We start from the raw sequence: 18,337 nt of genomic DNA on the forward strand, positions 1-18,337 counted from the left end.
TTTCTGTTGTCACAGTGGATGTGAAAATGTTCCCGTTCGCACTGAATGATCTAAGATTTAATAAGGTGGCTTCAGTTTACTTCAGTGCAATGTAAGTGCAGCTCTGATTAACAACTGGAAAGTGGCACTGCTGTTGCTTAGGCATTTTGAAGGCAGAATGAAAATCATTTGGTCTGATCACCACTTAAAACAGAAGAGGCAATTCTTTAAAATGTGCTGTTCTCTCCAGCAAAAGACTTGGTTCTATTCTTTCACTCAATTTGGAGCATAGGTAAAGCTGTTGGGGTACAAATAAATAATGATGATAGAAGTTAATAATTCTGTTTCATAGGCACATCCCTTTCAAACTATACAAGCGGTTCTCCAACAATGTAAAGGAAACCCAAAGTATAACACAAATCCCTGGAGGGAGTTTGTACAACACACACAGATGGTTAATCTATTTAATGGCTATGGCAAAAATCCTGCTGGCAAATAGCAAAAAAAAAAAAGTCATCTCTGAGGTTTTGATGTTATCAGCGTTGTTTTATTTCATGGCTGTGACTACATCTAAGCCATGAAATGCGATTTTTAAGAGCCTGCAAAACTCAAACTGATCTTTATAGTAAATGTTAAAATATTGTTTTGCCAGAAAATTTCTAGAGCTTGAGTCATCGTCTTTGCTAGATTTTCTTCCTTTTTGAGTTAGTCCCACTGGCTGAAACTTAGCCATCGTGAGATAAAGTTTGTTCCAGAAAGTTGCCACAATCCTGACACTAGTATCACAATGTGATAATATTTCTTGAGTACCAACAGTAAAGTCAGGCCTTTGTGAATTCTTGTAGCATTGACTAAGAAAATGAATAGTATCCCACAGATTCAGGGTGGGTGGTAACCCTACCAGTGAGACTTCACTGTTTTAGCTCATGTCAAAAAAGTTTGAGACACTGATTAGTCAGAGGCTGATAAGCTAGGATGGGGATGGGGCATTGTTTATCAGTGAAATACAGGTGCAACCCAAGGGCCCCACCCCTTCACTTCTGTAAGTGGGAGAGTGCTGGAATTTCTTGTGAGGGTGGTATTCTTTTCGGGGGCAGGAAGAGAGGGTGCCGGGGGGGAGGGAAGTCCATGTTTTACAGCTTGCAGCTTGTACATGCTCATTTTCTTCTAGCTGATGAAACTTCAGAAACAGTGCAGTCTCTGTCTGTTCCCTCCCCCATGCACAGTGTCACAGATGCTATGAGGGTATGAGTGTGTGTGCTATTCTAAACCCCTACGTATCTCCAGAAGGGAAGATGTCTCCATTACTCTACTAGTGCTCTATATTCTCTGTATTCTCTTTTGTGCCCTGCTCCCTGTGAATCATTCCAGTGGTGGCTACCTCTGCTGCTTATAGATTCCCCCAACAGTGATGTGAAATTGACATAATTCTTGTCAGCTTCACGTTGTTCCTGGTGTTCTGAATATCATCCACTGTGTCATATAGCTCAACCATGCAATTCAGGGGTGATGCATATAATAGGGGAGAGGTAAATTAAGGATGGACAGGTGTTGATCTACTTTAGTCCTGCTGCCTCTCCTTCCACATTTCAAATCATGAGTGCTAGTTGTTATGTATATGCCCATTGGTAAGATTCAAATTGACACCAAGTTACACACCAGATTGACTTTCATCTTCAGCACTTACATCATTGTGACATGCAACTTAAGATCAGACTCAAATTGTTTTTGGTAAGGCAGAATTCCCAAATGAATGGGTGGAAACAGGATTTTCCCTTCATCTGTAAATCCAGCCAAGAGGTGCATTTCTTCATTGCTACTTTGCATGAAACTTTCCTATGCAGTTCAAGAGCTGTTAAAGTAGGTGAAGCTGAGTCATGTTAGGAAAAGATATTTCTCATTGTTTTTAAATGGAGAACAATTTACCAATCGTTAATTCTCCTGCTTCATCAACAGTCAATTAAATCTTTGTTTAGAGGAAAAGAGACTAGGGTGCATGAACTAATGAGTGATTGTATCCAAACTCTATGCCTACCCTTAATAATGGCACATAACAGCATGGAGTGGGAAAAGTCATTGTCGTTATGACCTCAGCACAGTTGTATAGTGGATGCAGCACTAGAATAGCAGCCAGGAGACGTGGCTTCTGTTCCCATCTCTGCCACTCACAAGAGACAGCATGGTGTGTGCATGTCTCCTCTGTAACAAGCTGTATCTGAACTGGAACACACCATAGCTGCTGATTCCATTGGACTGCAGGTTTTTAGAAATATAAAGGTACAGTGCACAGAAAGCAAAAGGAGGAACACTTCCTTAGCTACGTACATCACAATTCTCCAAGCTGTGCTGAGACTATTGATGATGCTGGAACACATTGTGTTTGACATGCATTATTATTAATTATTATTATGTATTAGATCATACCAGTAGTGTGCTTGGTCCTTTACCATAAACCCTCAAATATAGTAAGAAAAACAAAAACAAACCACATCAATTGCAGCTTCAAAAACATAACATGTGACCGGATGACTGAGGAAGTTATCATAGACTATAAAGGGGAAGGGATGCAGAACACGTTAAGTAAACAAGTAAAGAACACGTCAGAGATCTTACGACTAATTTGCATTGATTCAAGTCAGCAGGGCCTTCTGCTATTCACCCCAGGGTTCTGAAGGAATTAGCTGAAGAAATCTTGGAGCCACTGGCAATAATATTTACAAACTCCTGGATGACAGGAGAGGTCCTGGAAGATTGATGAAGGGCTGACATAATGCCCATCTTTAAAAAGGGGGGAAAGGAGGTGCTGGGGAACTATAGACCAGTCAGCCTGACTTCAATACCTGGGGAGCGACTGGAGTAATACATAAAACACTGAATTTGCAAATACCTGGAGGATGAAACTAGCATAGATTTACTAAGAGCAAATCATGCCAAACAAGCTTGATTTCTTTCTTTGACAAGGTAAATGGTTTGGTGAATAGGGGTATGCGGAGGACTTTATAATAATATACCTGGACTTTAGCAAGGCTTTTGACACAGTCCCATACAACATTCTCATAAATAAGATGGAGAAATGCAGGCTTGATAGACCTACCATTAAGTAGATTAGATACATAATTGGTTAAACAACTGCAAAGAAAGAGTAACTATTAGTGGAATGATGTCAGATTAGAAGGCACTCTCAAGTGGCCACAGGGATCTTTTCTGGGTCTGGTATTAATTAACATCTTTATTAATGACCTGGATATTGGAATAGAGAGCATACTGATCAAATTTGCAGATGACACAAAGCTGGGAGGGTTGCAAACACTTTGGAGGATAGAACTAAAATTCAAAGGGATCTTGACAAATTGGAGAAATGGGCTATAGACAACAAAAGGAAATTTAACCGTGACAAATGTAAGGTGCTACACTTAAGGAAGGAAGGAAAACCAAATGCACAGATACAGAATGGGGGATAACTGGCTTGGCAGCAACATGGGTGAGAAGAATCTGGGAGTTGTGGTGGATCACAACTTCAGCGTGAGTCCACAACGCGATGCTGTTGCAAAAAAAAAAAAAAAAAAAAAAAAAAGCAAATGCAAATTTGCGTTTCATTAACAGCATAGCATGCAAGTCACAGGAGGTGATAGTACCAATCTACTCAACATTGGTTAGGCCTCAGCTGGAGTATTCTGTCCAATTTTAGTCATTGCTGTAGAGAAAGGATGTAGAGAAACAGGGAAGAATCCAGAGGTGAGCGACAAAAATGATCAAAGGGATGGGATGCACGCCCTATGAGCAAAGACTGAAAGAACTGCATACGTTTAGTTTGGAAAGGAGGTGATTAAGGGGAGACATGATAGCAACTTCAAATACTTGAAAGGCTGTCATAAAAATGATGGGAAAAAAATTTCCTTCTTGCCACAGTGGGCAGGACAAGAGGCAATGGGTTCAAACTACAGCATGGCAGATTTAGATTAAATTTCAGGGGAAATTTCCTAACTGTGAGAACAATAGCACAGTGGAACATACTGCGTAGGGAAGTCATGGAATCTCCTTCATTAGAGATTTTCAAAAGGAGCCTGGATAACCATCTGTCTTGGATGGTTTAGATACAACAAATCCTGCATCTTGGCAGAAGGTTAGATTAGATGATGCTTGTGGCTCCTTCTCACCTATGATTCTATAATTTTTTCAAACAGTAGATCAGCATGGGAAATCAATATTTGCAAATAGAAAAAGAGGATCAGGGACATGTGGTTACACCAGTGTACAACCAGTGTGAGGCCAGAATCAACCCTTGGAGAAGGAAAAGGCCTATTTAGTTCATTGCCTAGCACATGCAGAGCTGTTTTCTACCATATACATTTCCAGTGGTTTGTATCCTTCAATTATAAATAACCCAAGAGATGAAGATTCCCTCATTCCTTGTAGGAGACAATTCAACATTTAACATCCAGTAAGAAACACGTTACTTTAACATGGTCTCTTTGAAGAAACTTGGACTAAGCTTCGTAAATTAAAAGCTGTTGCTCTGAGCTAGGCTGGGTAATACAGTGAGGGCTGTCATCTGTATACTTCTATTTTTGCAGCTTGGAACAGAGAAACCTCACCCTTGAGGCAGAAATGATGACCCTGCACGATGAGCTGGACCAGGAAAGAAAGAAGTTTACAATGGTAGAAATCAAAATGCGCAATGCAGAGCGGGCCAAAGAGGATGCAGAGAAGAGGAACGACATGCTGCAAAAAGAGATGGAGCAGTTTTTCTCAACATTTGGAGAACTGACAGTGGAGCCTCGCAGGCCGGAGAGAGGCAACACCATATGGATTCAGTGAGCATTCTAAGCTGAGACTGTGGGATTCTGGGAAGGGATGTTGGGGTATTATACTGTTTCAGGTGGCTGGTCACCTAACTGAGGCAAGCACTCAACAAAGAGTTGTAAACCATTGAAGGAGGAAAAACCTACAGACATTAACCACCCATACTGCAGTGTGTACTTATCAAGTTATCGTACTTTTTGAATGCTTCATAATGCTAGTATCAAGTGTTACAACTGAATGTGTATATAGATTTTAAAAAAAGTCATCTTAAGGAGAGCGCGAGAGACGTATCTCACAAAATATTTTAATGCAAGTCTTGTATTTAAACTGGTAAATTGAAATGTTGTTGCAATCAAGCTTTATATCAAGGCTTTTCTCCCTTGCACTTAACATAATAAGCTATTTTTGGCATTGTGTTACCATCAGCTTATTTTGTATATCAATTTTTTTTGTTACCCTTCTTGTGTGGGGGGGGGACTAAAGATAAACAAATATATAGATAATGTTAGTTATTAAAACAAGAGGCTAATGTGTGGCTGTGCTGTTTGTGCCAATGGACTTGCCCATGACCAAAAAGAAAAGTGTAAATAATTTTATAAAAATATACCATTAACATCTGACAAGTTTGGGACTTTTCTCTTTGGACTCTGAACTCTTTATAAATAACAATCTTTTGGTTTTTGGAATGTCAGACCACTTTATCCAGGATTTGAAACCCAAAAGGAGATGGTCTGGTTAAGGAATCTTGACCACATGATTTTTCCAGAATAACTGTCTTTTCATTCTAGTTCAGTTTCCAGTAAACAACGGATAAGAACATAAGAACGGCCACACTGGGTCAGACCAAAGGTCCATCCAGCCCAGTATCCTGTCTGCCGACAGTGGCCAATGCCAGGTGCCCCAGAGGGAGTGAACTTAATAGGTAATGCTCTAGTGATCTCTCTCCTGCCATCCAACTCCACCCTCTGACAAACAGAGGCTAGGGACACCAATCGTGGACTTAACCTCCATGAATTTATCCAGTTCTCTTTTAAATCCTGTTATGGTCCTAGCCTTCACAACCTCCTCAGGCAAGGTTGACTGTGCGCTGTGTGAAGAGGAACTTCCTTTTATTTGTTTTAAACCTGCTGCCCATTAATTTCATTTGGTGGCCCCTAGTTCTTATATTATGGGAACAAGTAAATAACTTTTCCTTATTCACTTTCTCCACACCACTCATGAGTTTATATACCTCTATCATAACCCCCCTTAGTCTCCCCTTTTCCAAGCTGAAAAGTCCTAGCCTCTGTAATCTATCCTCATAGGGGACCCGTTCCAAACCCCTGATCATTTTAGTTGCTCTTTTCTGAACCTTTTCTAACACCAGTATATCTTTTTTGAGATGAGGGGACCACATCTGTACGCAGTATTCAAGATGTGGGAATACCATGGATTCATATACGGGCAATAAGGTATTCTCCGTCTTATTCCCTATCGCTTTTTTTAATGGTTCCTAACATCCTGTTTGCTTTTTTGACTGCCACTGCACACTGTGAGAACTATCCACAACAACTCCAAGATCTTTCTCCTGATTAGTTGTAGCTAACTTAGCCCCCATCATCTTGTATGTATAGTTGGGGTTATTTTTTCCAATGTGCATTACTTTACATTTATCCACAATTAAATTTCATTTGCGATTTTGTTAGCTATGTGTAGGAGTATTTAAAAAGGAGGACTGGGTTTGAACTGTTTATCATGTCTCTAGTTCTGCATATTATTGGTTGACTCCAAATGCTCCAAAGAGGTTCCCCATTTCCCTTGGAGATGCTATGTAGGGAAGGCCCCGAATTTGACTTAAAATTCCTTGTTAAAGGAACTCTGGTATTTGACAGTGATGCTTTACACAAACAGAAAAAGAAATCACAGTGAGCAATTAAACCAAAAAAGCCAAAATAACAATTGCTATTGTGTATGCATGATTTTACAGTCACAAGAGTAATATTGCCGCATCAACTCTGGGCTGGATCCTGTAGTCCTTTCTCAAGTGAAACTCATATTGGTCTGTGCTGGCAGTATTGATGATGATCAAGATAATGCTGATTAATTCAACTAGGCAAAGCGATGTTGGTTTAGATTCCAGTAGTAAAATTCAGAGGGCCCTGTGTTCCTGGGCCCTGTGCTCCTAAGCCCTTAACACTGGGTTTAAAGAGACGCATGAAGTTTTCTGTGGGGCCTCTGGACAGGGGGTAAATTTAACTTCCTATTCATGTTGCCCAAGTGGAAAAGGAAAACACTGGTAGGTGAAACAATTATTTCTTTGCTTCTAATGTGGGTATTAAAAATAGCAAGTTTTTTTTTTTAATTAAAGTAGTTGGTACTCTATATCCCTTTTTTAAAAAAAATTCATGTTATTAGTAAACTGCATTTTAATTGAATAGATTATTCAATTTTTGAATCTTTGTCAGAGAGAGGGTTGAATAATACTCCCGCTACTCAAATGTTTAGGACCACCTACACTACACCCTTCTGCTTTATATATCCAAGAGCTGCTCCAATGGATGCAAAACAGGGCAAATTCTAAGTCAGACTATTTGCAAAAGCATGACTTTAGAGGGAATGAATAAGGCAAAATGGATTTTGCCTGAGCAGAATACTTGCCCCTAATTCCTCTGGAGGTAAGTTTCTAGTCTGACTGTTTAGCAGCGCTCTCCTTTGGGCAGTGCTTGTTGGATTGAATGTTAATATATATTAAGAGGTGGTGTGTTCCAGTGGATAAGGCACTGAACTGAGACTCAGGAGACCGGGGTTCTAGTCACTGCTCTGTCACTGACCTTTGTGCATCCTTAGGCAATCATTCTGCTGCTCTGTGCTTTGTCTATTTAGATTATAAATTCTTTCTTATAGGAACTGTCTCTTATTATGTGTATGAGCACCATGCACCTAGCACAAGGGGGCCTCAATCTTGCCTGGGGCCTCTAGATGCTGCTGTAATGTGGCCAATACTAATGCCACTCTTGGAAAGGTACAGGTGGTGTGAGGAGTACATTAAATAATTCACACTGCTTCTGATTTCAAAGAGTTCTTTTTATTTTCAGTCACACACATAGAGTATTTATTCATACACAGTAAATTTAAAATCTCGAGTGTCTTTTTTTTTCTTTCCATCTAAAAAAATATAATTAGTTCAGGACCGGAGACGCAGGTATGTCATTTCCTGAAGTGATTATACTTTTCTGAAAAGTCCGGTGCTGTTTGGAGCTGGAGTTTGGGCATGGGAAAAAAAGACTGTCAGACTTTTACACTGCACTGCTGTAGAGGAACCGTGCACGTACCTCCTTCTCACACCAGAACAAAATCAGTCACAAACAGTACCAAAAAAAATGAACTTCTATTTATTTTACATAAAGGAATTACATCTAGTCTTAGTAGTTGAACATCCTCTTCCTCCTCCTCACTTGTTCAATCTCCATAAGATTCTAACCCTAATCCCACCTGCCTTATTTGGACAAAACTCATGCCGGACGTAAAGCAGGAGTTTTGCCTCACTGAGGAATGCAGGGTTGGGCCTAGGTTAGTGTTGTTAAAGTGAGTTCCATGCAGCAGCAATGATTGTAGTTAGTGTAGGAGCTTTGCTTTCCAAACAAGTCCCTAACTCTAAACTACCTGGCATCCACGCATGAGATAAGGAAGAAAACATAATGCATTGTTTGCTAATATACATGGCTTCTGCAGTAGTTGTTTTGGGTGGGAGTGATTTCATTCTCGGGGGTCAGATGTGAAAGGGAAAAGGTTTATTTTGGGGGCACTCCACAATTTATTACCCTCCTGTTAGTTAAAATTGCCTTTCAGTCAATGTTTTAAATCCTGCAGGCCTGAAGAATGCCATTTTCTTTTCCAGCCTTGAGAGCTGCCTGCCTCAGTCTTCTGAGTTTAAGGGGATGTAAGTCAAAGTCCTGGGAGTTGGTTAAAACAGGCCTGGTGAGAGCCTTAATGTAGAATTCTGCCAGCTAACCAAAAGGTCACACTAAAATTCCATGTGAAAACAATGTTGCATTTTCTGTTGCTCAGTGATGGACGTGACAACTAGAACAAAAAGCATCAATCAAATTATGCATTTGTAAATTCTGAAAACGAGTGCCAAGCCTAAGTAACTGTGTCCAGGACACTGTGCTGAAGCAAGTCACAGCAGAGAAACTCCCCCAGGTTATGGAAGGCGGAACAGGTGCCATGGCCTGCAGCTTTCCTCTAGTGCAGGGGCTTGGCATTTACAGATTCACACTCTGTGTGAACTTATCGGCTGTTCTTTCGACATGCCTCCCCTTACTCCTCTTCCCTCCTTTAGAGGAGGGAGAACAACCAGTGAAGGGGCAGCACACTGTCGGGGAAAGAGAATCTCCTGGCAGAGGGTCTCCAAACCTGGCCCTCCGCCAGCACAGGTGGTGGTGTGGAATTCCACTTAGGATCTGGGCTGCAAGTAGCAGTTTAATTTTTTTTTCAAGCATTTTCCTGTATGAAGACCATTTCCAATCGGAATATGTTGCTTTGTCCCACTGTGCTGATTTAATTTGGTATCTATTAACACAGTAATGATTATAATGAAATCATTTCCTACTGACGTGACTCTCAGGTGTGCATCCATCAGTTTGCAATGCTAAACGTACCACCAGCTACAAAATTGCTTATAATGACAGAGTTGTTCTGACTGGCTGATCAGCATGCTAATGAGGTACCAGTTCATTAATTTATGTAAATCACATGGCTTGGCTGAAACTATTGTTCAACACTCATTATAGCCTACTTCATTTTCTTCCCTCACGAAAGTTTAAGCAATAGCAATAAAGCTACTGCGCTACATCTATTATTACAAATGAGACAATTGCATTCCTGGAAAAATAAAAAGAATGACTCTATGCCTTGTGCATTGTAATACCCTTGAATTATGGTTCTATAACTCCTAACCATTCATTGTGCCTTAAAAAGTGCACTGAAATTACGTACAGTAAAATCTGAACAAGACACCCTAATTAAGAGGCAGCCTCCTGTGTTGAGACCACTCCCAAATACCTTGGGCCTAAGGTCATCCATCCCCATCCTATCTGAAAAAAGAAAAGGCTGCTACTCTGAAACCAGTCATAATATCCCTTGTGTCAATACTGGGGTGTGTGTGTACCACGCTTCCCAATCAGAATAGGCATGTATTGCACAAATTTTCACGTTTATAAACCATGCCACGAGGCAATACAGAATCAGGGCCCTTAAGACCAATTCTGCACTACCTTCTAACTGACTTTTGCCATCTCTTTGGACAATGGCTTAAGACAGGTCTTATTGTATTTCACATACTGTGCATTTCTCGATACTGTAAATAATGATACCGATTGCATTTCAGGAAAGGTTTTCCGATATTGAAAGGGAAAAAATGTGGTAGATCCTCAGTTCTTTATTAAACTAGCAGATAACTGGCATTTAGAGAAATGCATATGCTTAAATTTCTCATTCAAGAGATGACTGAATTGACACTATTTTACAGAAAAATTGGCTTGGCAAATAATCTCCATTTACTTAGAAAACAGCAGAAACTCTATAGCTAATTCTTCAATTTCTTGGTGCTATGTATTACCCTAAATCCTATTCCACTTGATTTTTTTCTGCAAAAGTAACATAACATGCTCTTGCTCTCATTCACACTGTGATGTCACTGTTCCTTGCATATTACCCTTATAGCATGTATGCCAGTAATTCAGAGGAATTATATCCTCCTTGCATGTTCTTTGCTATAAAATGCAAATTCATTAGTTCCTCAGAGCAAGAGTATAAGGTTGATACAAATATGACTTTTCTTGGGGGACATCTGCTCTAAACAATGTATCATGGATTTGAGTACAATCACAATTAAAAAAAAAAAAGTCTTCTGACAGGGCAAAATGACTTCCTTAATCAGTAAGTGTCATACTACATTGTCATCTTTTAAAGAGAATGCATTGATCTTATTTTTACCTACTGTATATCTGATGTAATATCTCTTATTGGAGTATTCTACTTACAAATAGAAGACATGAAATTAACTTTATGGAGAAACTGTCATAAATTTTGCTATGCTAGGGAGCATTAGGGTTGTGTAGATGATCATACTAACCTCACTGAGCCCTTAAGATTTAAATAGAGAATGATTAATCAGAAGTGATTTGGAAATATGTAGGTTCTTTGGAACACCAGGTTGTTGAAACTATTCCAATTCGATAGGTGGGTATAACTTATCAAAGCTACATCACAGTCTCTTTGGACCTTATTCCACCACTCTTATGTGAATGATACTAAAAGGGACCATTTACAGATGAAGATATTAATTAGCATGGTGACAAAGTTAGACCCTCTCTGATGGCAGCTCCCAACACTGCCAAATTGCAGTTTGTTTCTGGATTACCTGACAGATGTACCACATCAGAGAAATAATTTCATTATACAGCAAACTGGATCTGAAAGTAGTTACTTCAAACATATAGTATTTTGGATCTATGCTTCCTCTGAGAGAACTCACTGTGTATTAATTTACTATACTTGAAGGCTGGACCTAACGGTAGGGTTTCATCATACATTATATTTTTGGGAAGCACCAAGAATTACAGCTAAATAGGTAATTTTTCTCCAAAGTTAACAGTTGCAATAGATCCCTCACTTTCTACTACCTCAGCAACCTTATGCAGTGTGGGTGCAAATAGAAAGCATATACCCAAGGGTAGGAATCCACTAAATAATTGATTTTAGATGGTAAGAATTACAGGTAGATAACTTGCTTTTGTTTGGGAAGTAGGCTGTGTGTTAAACATACTTTAAATGGGGTTTTCAGCAGGGGTCTACATAATTACAGCATTCTCCAGTTGCTTTTACTGTATCAGGGCTCATTGGGGTTATATTTTATTTCATGTACGCACTTACAGAGTCCACTGATATGAAACCCCATGGAAACATGAAAGAAGCAAAGACAACAACGTGAAGGTGGGGAGAAAGCAATGTAGCTATGCCCCCGGGAAATAATTCCCCTTTCCTATATTACAGCAAACCTAAACCACCAAGCTATCTGAAAGAGAGAACAATGCAAGCATGTCATCTCCATTTTGACACATTCATTTTCTTGTGTGGAGGTGAGTTTCATCAAACTAGTCTCACGCTTATCAGCGGTCGGTACCAGTTGGAGAAACCCTAGTGTGTAAATGAACATACTTTCTTCCAACTTTTGAGGGATTTTAGGCACAGGCTTGCAAATGATTTTCACAGGACTCACCATGGCTAAAATCCCATACAATGCTTTGAAAATGTATCTGCCAGTGACACTTCTGAAGGATCCATCTGAGTTTTTCCTGCATTGTCTTCCCATGGAGAAGACACAACTCACACCATAAAGGTAACTGGCAACTGTTTTTTTTTTAAAACAGCAAACTTGCTGCAGAAACGTGCTTGTTCCAAGAAAAGCAGCATTACCTGAAATGTCCATGAGCATCAAGAACATGATAAACTGCCCAGTTTTCACAGAGTAGGGGAAGAAATGCAGTACAGAACTGATAGGAGCACTGGTTTGGTTTCCAGTGATGCCTTCAGCACATTCTTGCCTTTAGATGATGATCTTGCTTCACCTCATGTTCCTTCACTTGTGTTCTTCTAAAAGAGGTTATACATACAACTTTACAAGGCCACATCAGAAGAGTAATGTGAAAACTGCAGTCATAGGAGAAGTAAGTTTTAACTCCCTACAGTAATACAAACCAGCATCGGCAGGGAATAATTGGGGAATATTCTTGGTTGTCAACTCTGCCCTGTCCAGCTCTAAACCCAGTGTGTGCTATGTCCACTAAAGGGTTTGCAATTAAAACAATACCACAGTCAACTTGCTGAAAGAGATGCATTGCAAATCTGGAGTGGAATCTTTCTCCAGGTCCCTGAGCTCTGGCTTCATTGTGTGTCACAATGGCACCAACACATTTTGTGCATTAAAGGGTAGTTAGTGGCTGTGCCTATGTAGATTGCATTGTATGCTGCACTGTTAAAGATGTTAGGGAGCGACACTTCTGTTATTCCGTCCATGTCACTAACACCAGAAAAGGAGAAAGGGTAGTTAACACTCATTGCAACAATTCATTCCCTAAGTTTTAGCAATCCTACATTTTGCTGCTGGTGAGTGAAAGATTGTAGTGACACTGTAATTTTATTGCCTCTGCCATTAACATACTCATTCCATTTGAACTGATCATGCAGGAGGTCCGCAAGATAAAAGCAAGCAGCTCAGTAGTGCTGCCACTTGTCCAACTGGAATCACCAACTGTGAGTGTTGCTGAATTATCCAGGCAAGTTGAATTTGCCTCTCTTTTGGAGTGGGGAAGAGGATGAGAGGGTCTACAGTGCCAGAGAGAACACAAGGGGTAAGTGCATTTACGCTTAAATAACATGCACTGACCTTTCAGGAAACTGAATACAAAAAGCAATCCTCTGCCACTGCTAAGAACCCACACAATATGTCATTGGGCTTGAGCTGAAGTTTGACCAGGGCTCTGCCTTAGAACTCCAAAGTTCACAATATTTAGATATAGGGTTTCATTTCTCACTAGGTGCAGTGACTTTAAATAGCAGTCCCTCTCTTTTTCTTAGTCCTCCCACTTCTGGCTAGGGGGTCTATGGAAATTAGCAGTTTTGCTTTTTAGAAAGGTTTTATGCAAACTCTTCATTTAAATTTCTCTTTGTTCATGCTCCCTTAAATTGGGGTTCAAAGCATGCAGGATTGAGTCTGATTGTTTTACCTGAAACATAGCCTGTCCTTATGTAAACCTTACAGCAAGAGCTGCAACCAGGACAGTTTATGATAGGTTTGCTAATACAGTGTTTGGGGTCATTAAAAAAATCAATATTCTACAATAAAGAGTGTAGGTTCACTCTAAATTTGTTTCAGGTTAGACTCAAGTCTTGTTTTGTTTGCGTTTTTTTAACCTCATTGGCAAACCTGGTCCACATTTGATTTGTAGGGACCCCGCAAATCTGTCCTCCTGGCTTTGGGTCTCATCAGAGTTCAGCCCACTAGTAATTCTTTTCCCTACTTTTAGGATAAGGCAGTAGGGCTGAAGCTGAAAAGATAAGATCTGGTTTTGGAGAATGTAAGGCAAATAATCCTGATGCCTCCTGGCATAAATTGATCACCAAGAAGAACTGTTTTCTGCACCATCATATATACTGCGGCACATTGAGGGGTGTTTTCCACCGCCTGATGCCTCAGGGACTGATCCCTGTCACATACTGGACTCAATGGTCCAATTCCACTTCATTTGTGCTGCTTCAGATGTTAGGCAGGAATTGATGACAGTGTGGTATTTTCATGGCACCTGCAGATGATTTCTTGCCCATATCTATATAGGACTTTTCCCCCCTAACATATGTCAATCAGAGAGTAGATGACCTTAAAAGATTTTCCACCCCACACATCCCCTAAACAATTGGTTGTTCCTGGAAAATGAAAGAGAATGATTTCAATGTCTGCCTATATAGTTTGTAGAGAAACAAGATGGATGAGTTAATAGCTTTTTATTGGACCAACTTCTATTGGTGAAAGAGACAAGCAAGAGAGCTTTGTGTAGCTAGAAAGCTTCTCTCTCACCAACAGAGGTTGTTCTAGTAAAAGATATGACCTCACCCACCTTGTCTCTCGAATATCCTGGAACCAAAATTTAGTTTGTATTAAGATGAGATCATACATTTTCTACCTGCATCTCACATCAGCCAGAGCTGGAAGTTGTTAACCATCTTGAAATTCCTTTCACAATCCTCCTTTGAACGGGAAAAGTTTTAGATGCTCAAATCATTTTTTCCACATTTACAGTATCTCACTGCAGAGCCGAGAACCAGCTGCTCCCTATAAGGAGACTTGGCACAAGCATTCAGAAAAGTAGCTATTTTTTTCACTGGCCCAGTTACTATTATATACAAATGTGTGTCCTGCTGGGATATGGACAGAGCCTTCGACGGAGGCATCAACAAGACAAACAATAATTAATCCTTCCCCGAGGCCCATTTTAAAATATGACAAATCCATTAAGAAATCACTAGTAATTAAACCAACTAAACTTGCTCACAATGCACCATATACACTAAGAGACCCATAATCACATCTTCTTGAAGACATGCTAGCTAAGCGCTTCAAGCTGTGCAGTTAGTAGGAGAGTTCAGAAGAACATTATGATTAAAAATCATGACCATCTGCTGGAGAAGGCACAGTGTATTAACCTAAAATGGAGTTAATGCTTTATTTGAATTGGTTTGAGGAAGGTCTTAGCTAGAGAGCAGTTTAATTGGAGAATGTGTTTTTTCTAAAAAATAGTATAATGCTACCCCCAAAAGAAAAGGCTTGTGCCATTAGTAATGTGGAGAAAGTCAAAATGACTGGTTGTTGGCCACAGTTTCCATCTACAGGACCATCAGGCTTTAGTTTCCCATCACACCAATGGACTGAAGCCATACCAAACGTCTAAGATGAATTAAAACCTGCACTAATATGCTTAATCCAGCCTTACAGTCTCCTCATGAATTTTTGCCAGGCACAAAATTTACTTGCTGATCTTAATCCCAATGATGATACTGCTCTCTTTCCTATGTGCTCTGAACAAACGGACAGGTAAAGTTTTGCCTCATTTCTATAAATGCTATTCAACATAGATTATTTGCCATAACCAATCTTTCTATAACAAACTACTTTTCACCAAAATAAGTGAAATTAAAAGTGAGACCAGCAGACTAAAGAACTGAAATTTCAAGTTAGAGGTCTATTATTTTAAACTGCTTGAACCACAGCTCCCTATAAAGGTCAATGGGCATTATGTGATATGCAACAGCAATGGCCAGGTCCTGATCTAGAACCACTATAATTTAGGATTCAGGGTTTGTTTGAAGTAAAAATATGGCTAGTGTGTGGATTTGGATTCAGAGATCTCATGAAGGGTTCTCACGAAGATTTTTACTTCTATGCTGGAGAGGTGCAAGCCTCACAAAAACTCTGTGTTGGAAGATTTCAAGTACATTTAAATGGAAAATATTCCCACCACCCCGTTCCATTTTGGAACCAAAATCTTATAAAGGTGTTTGGAGCCTGGGTTTTAAATCCAAATTCTGCAGCAAATCAATGGGGTTTGAATTAAATGTTTTAGTTTTGGTCCATTTCTTTGCATGAAAACTGGAAGAAGAATAGACCACAATGCTCGCCTGGTTAGTGTAGGGGACTCAGCTCTGCATAGCCTAATCACATCACTATCTTAACACAAAAATACATTTGAATTCCTTGCTTATCACTGATTTACAACAGTAATGTTACCCAAACCCCACTCTTTTCTATTCTGCTCCTTAAAGGCATTGAAGTAAGTTGAGAGTTGCTTTAGGCTGATTTTTATCTCCATAAGTTAATAAGGGGTGAAGGAAAGGGGGCAAGAAAACAGAGAGGGCTGTAGGTTTGCCTTTTCTTATTTCACCCACCACATGAAGATCAAAGAGGATTTCCTGGATAAAACTATTTTAATTAAATTAGTATAGAGCTAGTTCTTAAAGAAAGCAACCCAAACATTCCTTATTGGAACAGTCTGTCTTGACATACATACATGTTCAGTCGGTGAAATACACCCCTGTGCAGAGAGCTCTTAACAAGGCCTCCACAACACTAACTCCTCAAAGTAGGGCATAAGTAAAGCACAGGCCTCATACAGGTGCCCTGAGGAGGAGGAGTGAAGTTCACTCATTGGCCACAGCTTCTTCACAGGTAAGGAGGGTCCCATTCTGTAAAATTCAGCAGCTTTCCTAATGTACAGTCACAGAGGTGCACTTGGGGCTTCACACACAGAGTACTTAAAGTATTTCATTTGAATCCTGACCCTACATGACTTGGTGCTCTCAAAGTCTCACTGAAGTCAATGAGTGCAGAAGACATGCATAATGAGGTCCTATATCAATATGGTTTACTACGCTGTGTTATTTATCTGGAACACTAAAAACCAACTAAACAGAAGCAAATCAGTACACCAGTGAAAAGTATCTTCACGAGAAGAACTCAGACAAGATTTTCTTTTGACATGAAGGGGGAAGGAAAGTCCTTTCTGCTTTTAATAACTCAAAACTATCGATGAATGAAGCCAAAGCCAATATGGGGCCCTTACACCAACCAGAGGGAACATAGAAGGGGAAAAAAGAAAATAATGTAAGGAGGGGGAAATGGTAATATTTTCAGTTTATCCATGCTTAGTGGTTCTGGCTACCGCTTCAAAGTTGGATATTTATCCCCCAGTCTTCATGCTGAACTTTTATTGGCTTTGTGGTTTTTTTAATCAACACTTATATGTTACAGTCCCTAATGTCAGTTATACTTTGAAGTCCGCTCATGCAGGTCTACAGGCAGGTGTCTTATTACAGAATGGACGTGGCAAGGTGAACAGTTCATTTTCCTAGTTAGGTTTTGAAGATGCTGTTGTTTAATATATACTGGCCATAAGTCCCACTGAATTTACTAAATATACATCATTCTTTATATACACAAGCCCCTGGGATCTTCCTTCTCAGTACATGCCTGACCAAGGAAATAGCCAGAGGTCAACTACATTTAGGCATACAGTGATCTTTTTTTTAAAAGATCCAACAAGACGAGGTGGTGAATTATTACAAATTAGTTACAGAGAAGAATAGAATCAGTTCAGCTATTTACATTGTAAATATCTGGTTTTCTAGAAGAAAAGGATGGCTCTGTTCAGTGGAAATTAGCAAAGAGAACAGGTGTGCCTGTCTAAACTGATAAGCACAATGAGGGTATTTTAGTTTCCAAAGTGGCCAAGTCTTACTTGAGTATATACTTTTCAGCCTCAGCTGGAAATGACTCACTTGGCCTTGGCAGGAGTTTTCAATGTTCTTTTTGCAGACTTGGACCTTCTCCAAAAGCCTTAACCTGACATTTGTCAACGAGATTGAACAGAAATGAGGTTTAAACAATTCAGCTCTTGCAATCAATACCAAATTAAAAAAAAGAGATATTAGGTCTTACTGACAAGTTCCTAATATATCTCATGGATTCCACTAAACTACATTGGACAGAGTTATTTTCCAACTCCTCAAAGATGACAAACAATTTTTTTTCTAATTAAGACATTACATAGTTGTGGAATATTCAAATCTGCTGAACATTGTTTTTTTGTTTGTGCAGGGGGTATATTTATTTAAAGTTCATCTTCAGCCTGCCACAAGTTAATGGTATCCTTTGAAAACTGATGTAAATTGAAACAAGCACAACTATCAGATTCTTGAAGATGCAAGGTTTGATTAAGTTTACAGGGTCATTTTCCACATTAAGAAATTTGGATCAAATATTAGTATATCACGAAGAACCTAAAAACACACACCCACTCGTGCACGCAGAAAAAATACAAACCTAAACACCTAACTCACACTTGTGTTTGCCTGACTATTTAACAAAAATCTAATTCTTTCCCAACAGGTTTTCATTCTGTGTTCCTCTCCTCAGAAACAATAAAGAGTATAGCTGGGTTGAGAATTTTAGAGATTTTGAAAA

General features: G+C 39.6%; 1 protein-coding gene across 2 annotated transcripts in view; it reads left to right on the forward strand.

The window, feature by feature from the left end:
• Window positions 1-5,339, forward strand: part of ARHGAP24 (Rho GTPase activating protein 24) — a 351,857-nt gene extending 346,518 nt beyond the window's left edge. For both annotated transcript variants that reach the window (XM_077814995.1, XM_077814994.1), the window contains exon 10: window positions 4,554-5,339. In XM_077814995.1, the coding sequence (XP_077671121.1) occupies window positions 4,554-4,797 (244 nt within the window). In that variant the 3' untranslated portion in view covers window positions 4,798-5,339. The remainder of the gene's footprint in view (window positions 1-4,553) is intronic.
• Window positions 5,340-18,337: the final 12,998 nt, after the last annotated feature.

Source organism: Eretmochelys imbricata, chromosome 4 (assembly GCF_965152235.1).
Source record: "Eretmochelys imbricata isolate rEreImb1 chromosome 4, rEreImb1.hap1, whole genome shotgun sequence".
In the NCBI taxonomy this organism is placed as follows: Eukaryota; Metazoa; Chordata; order Testudines; family Cheloniidae; genus Eretmochelys; species Eretmochelys imbricata.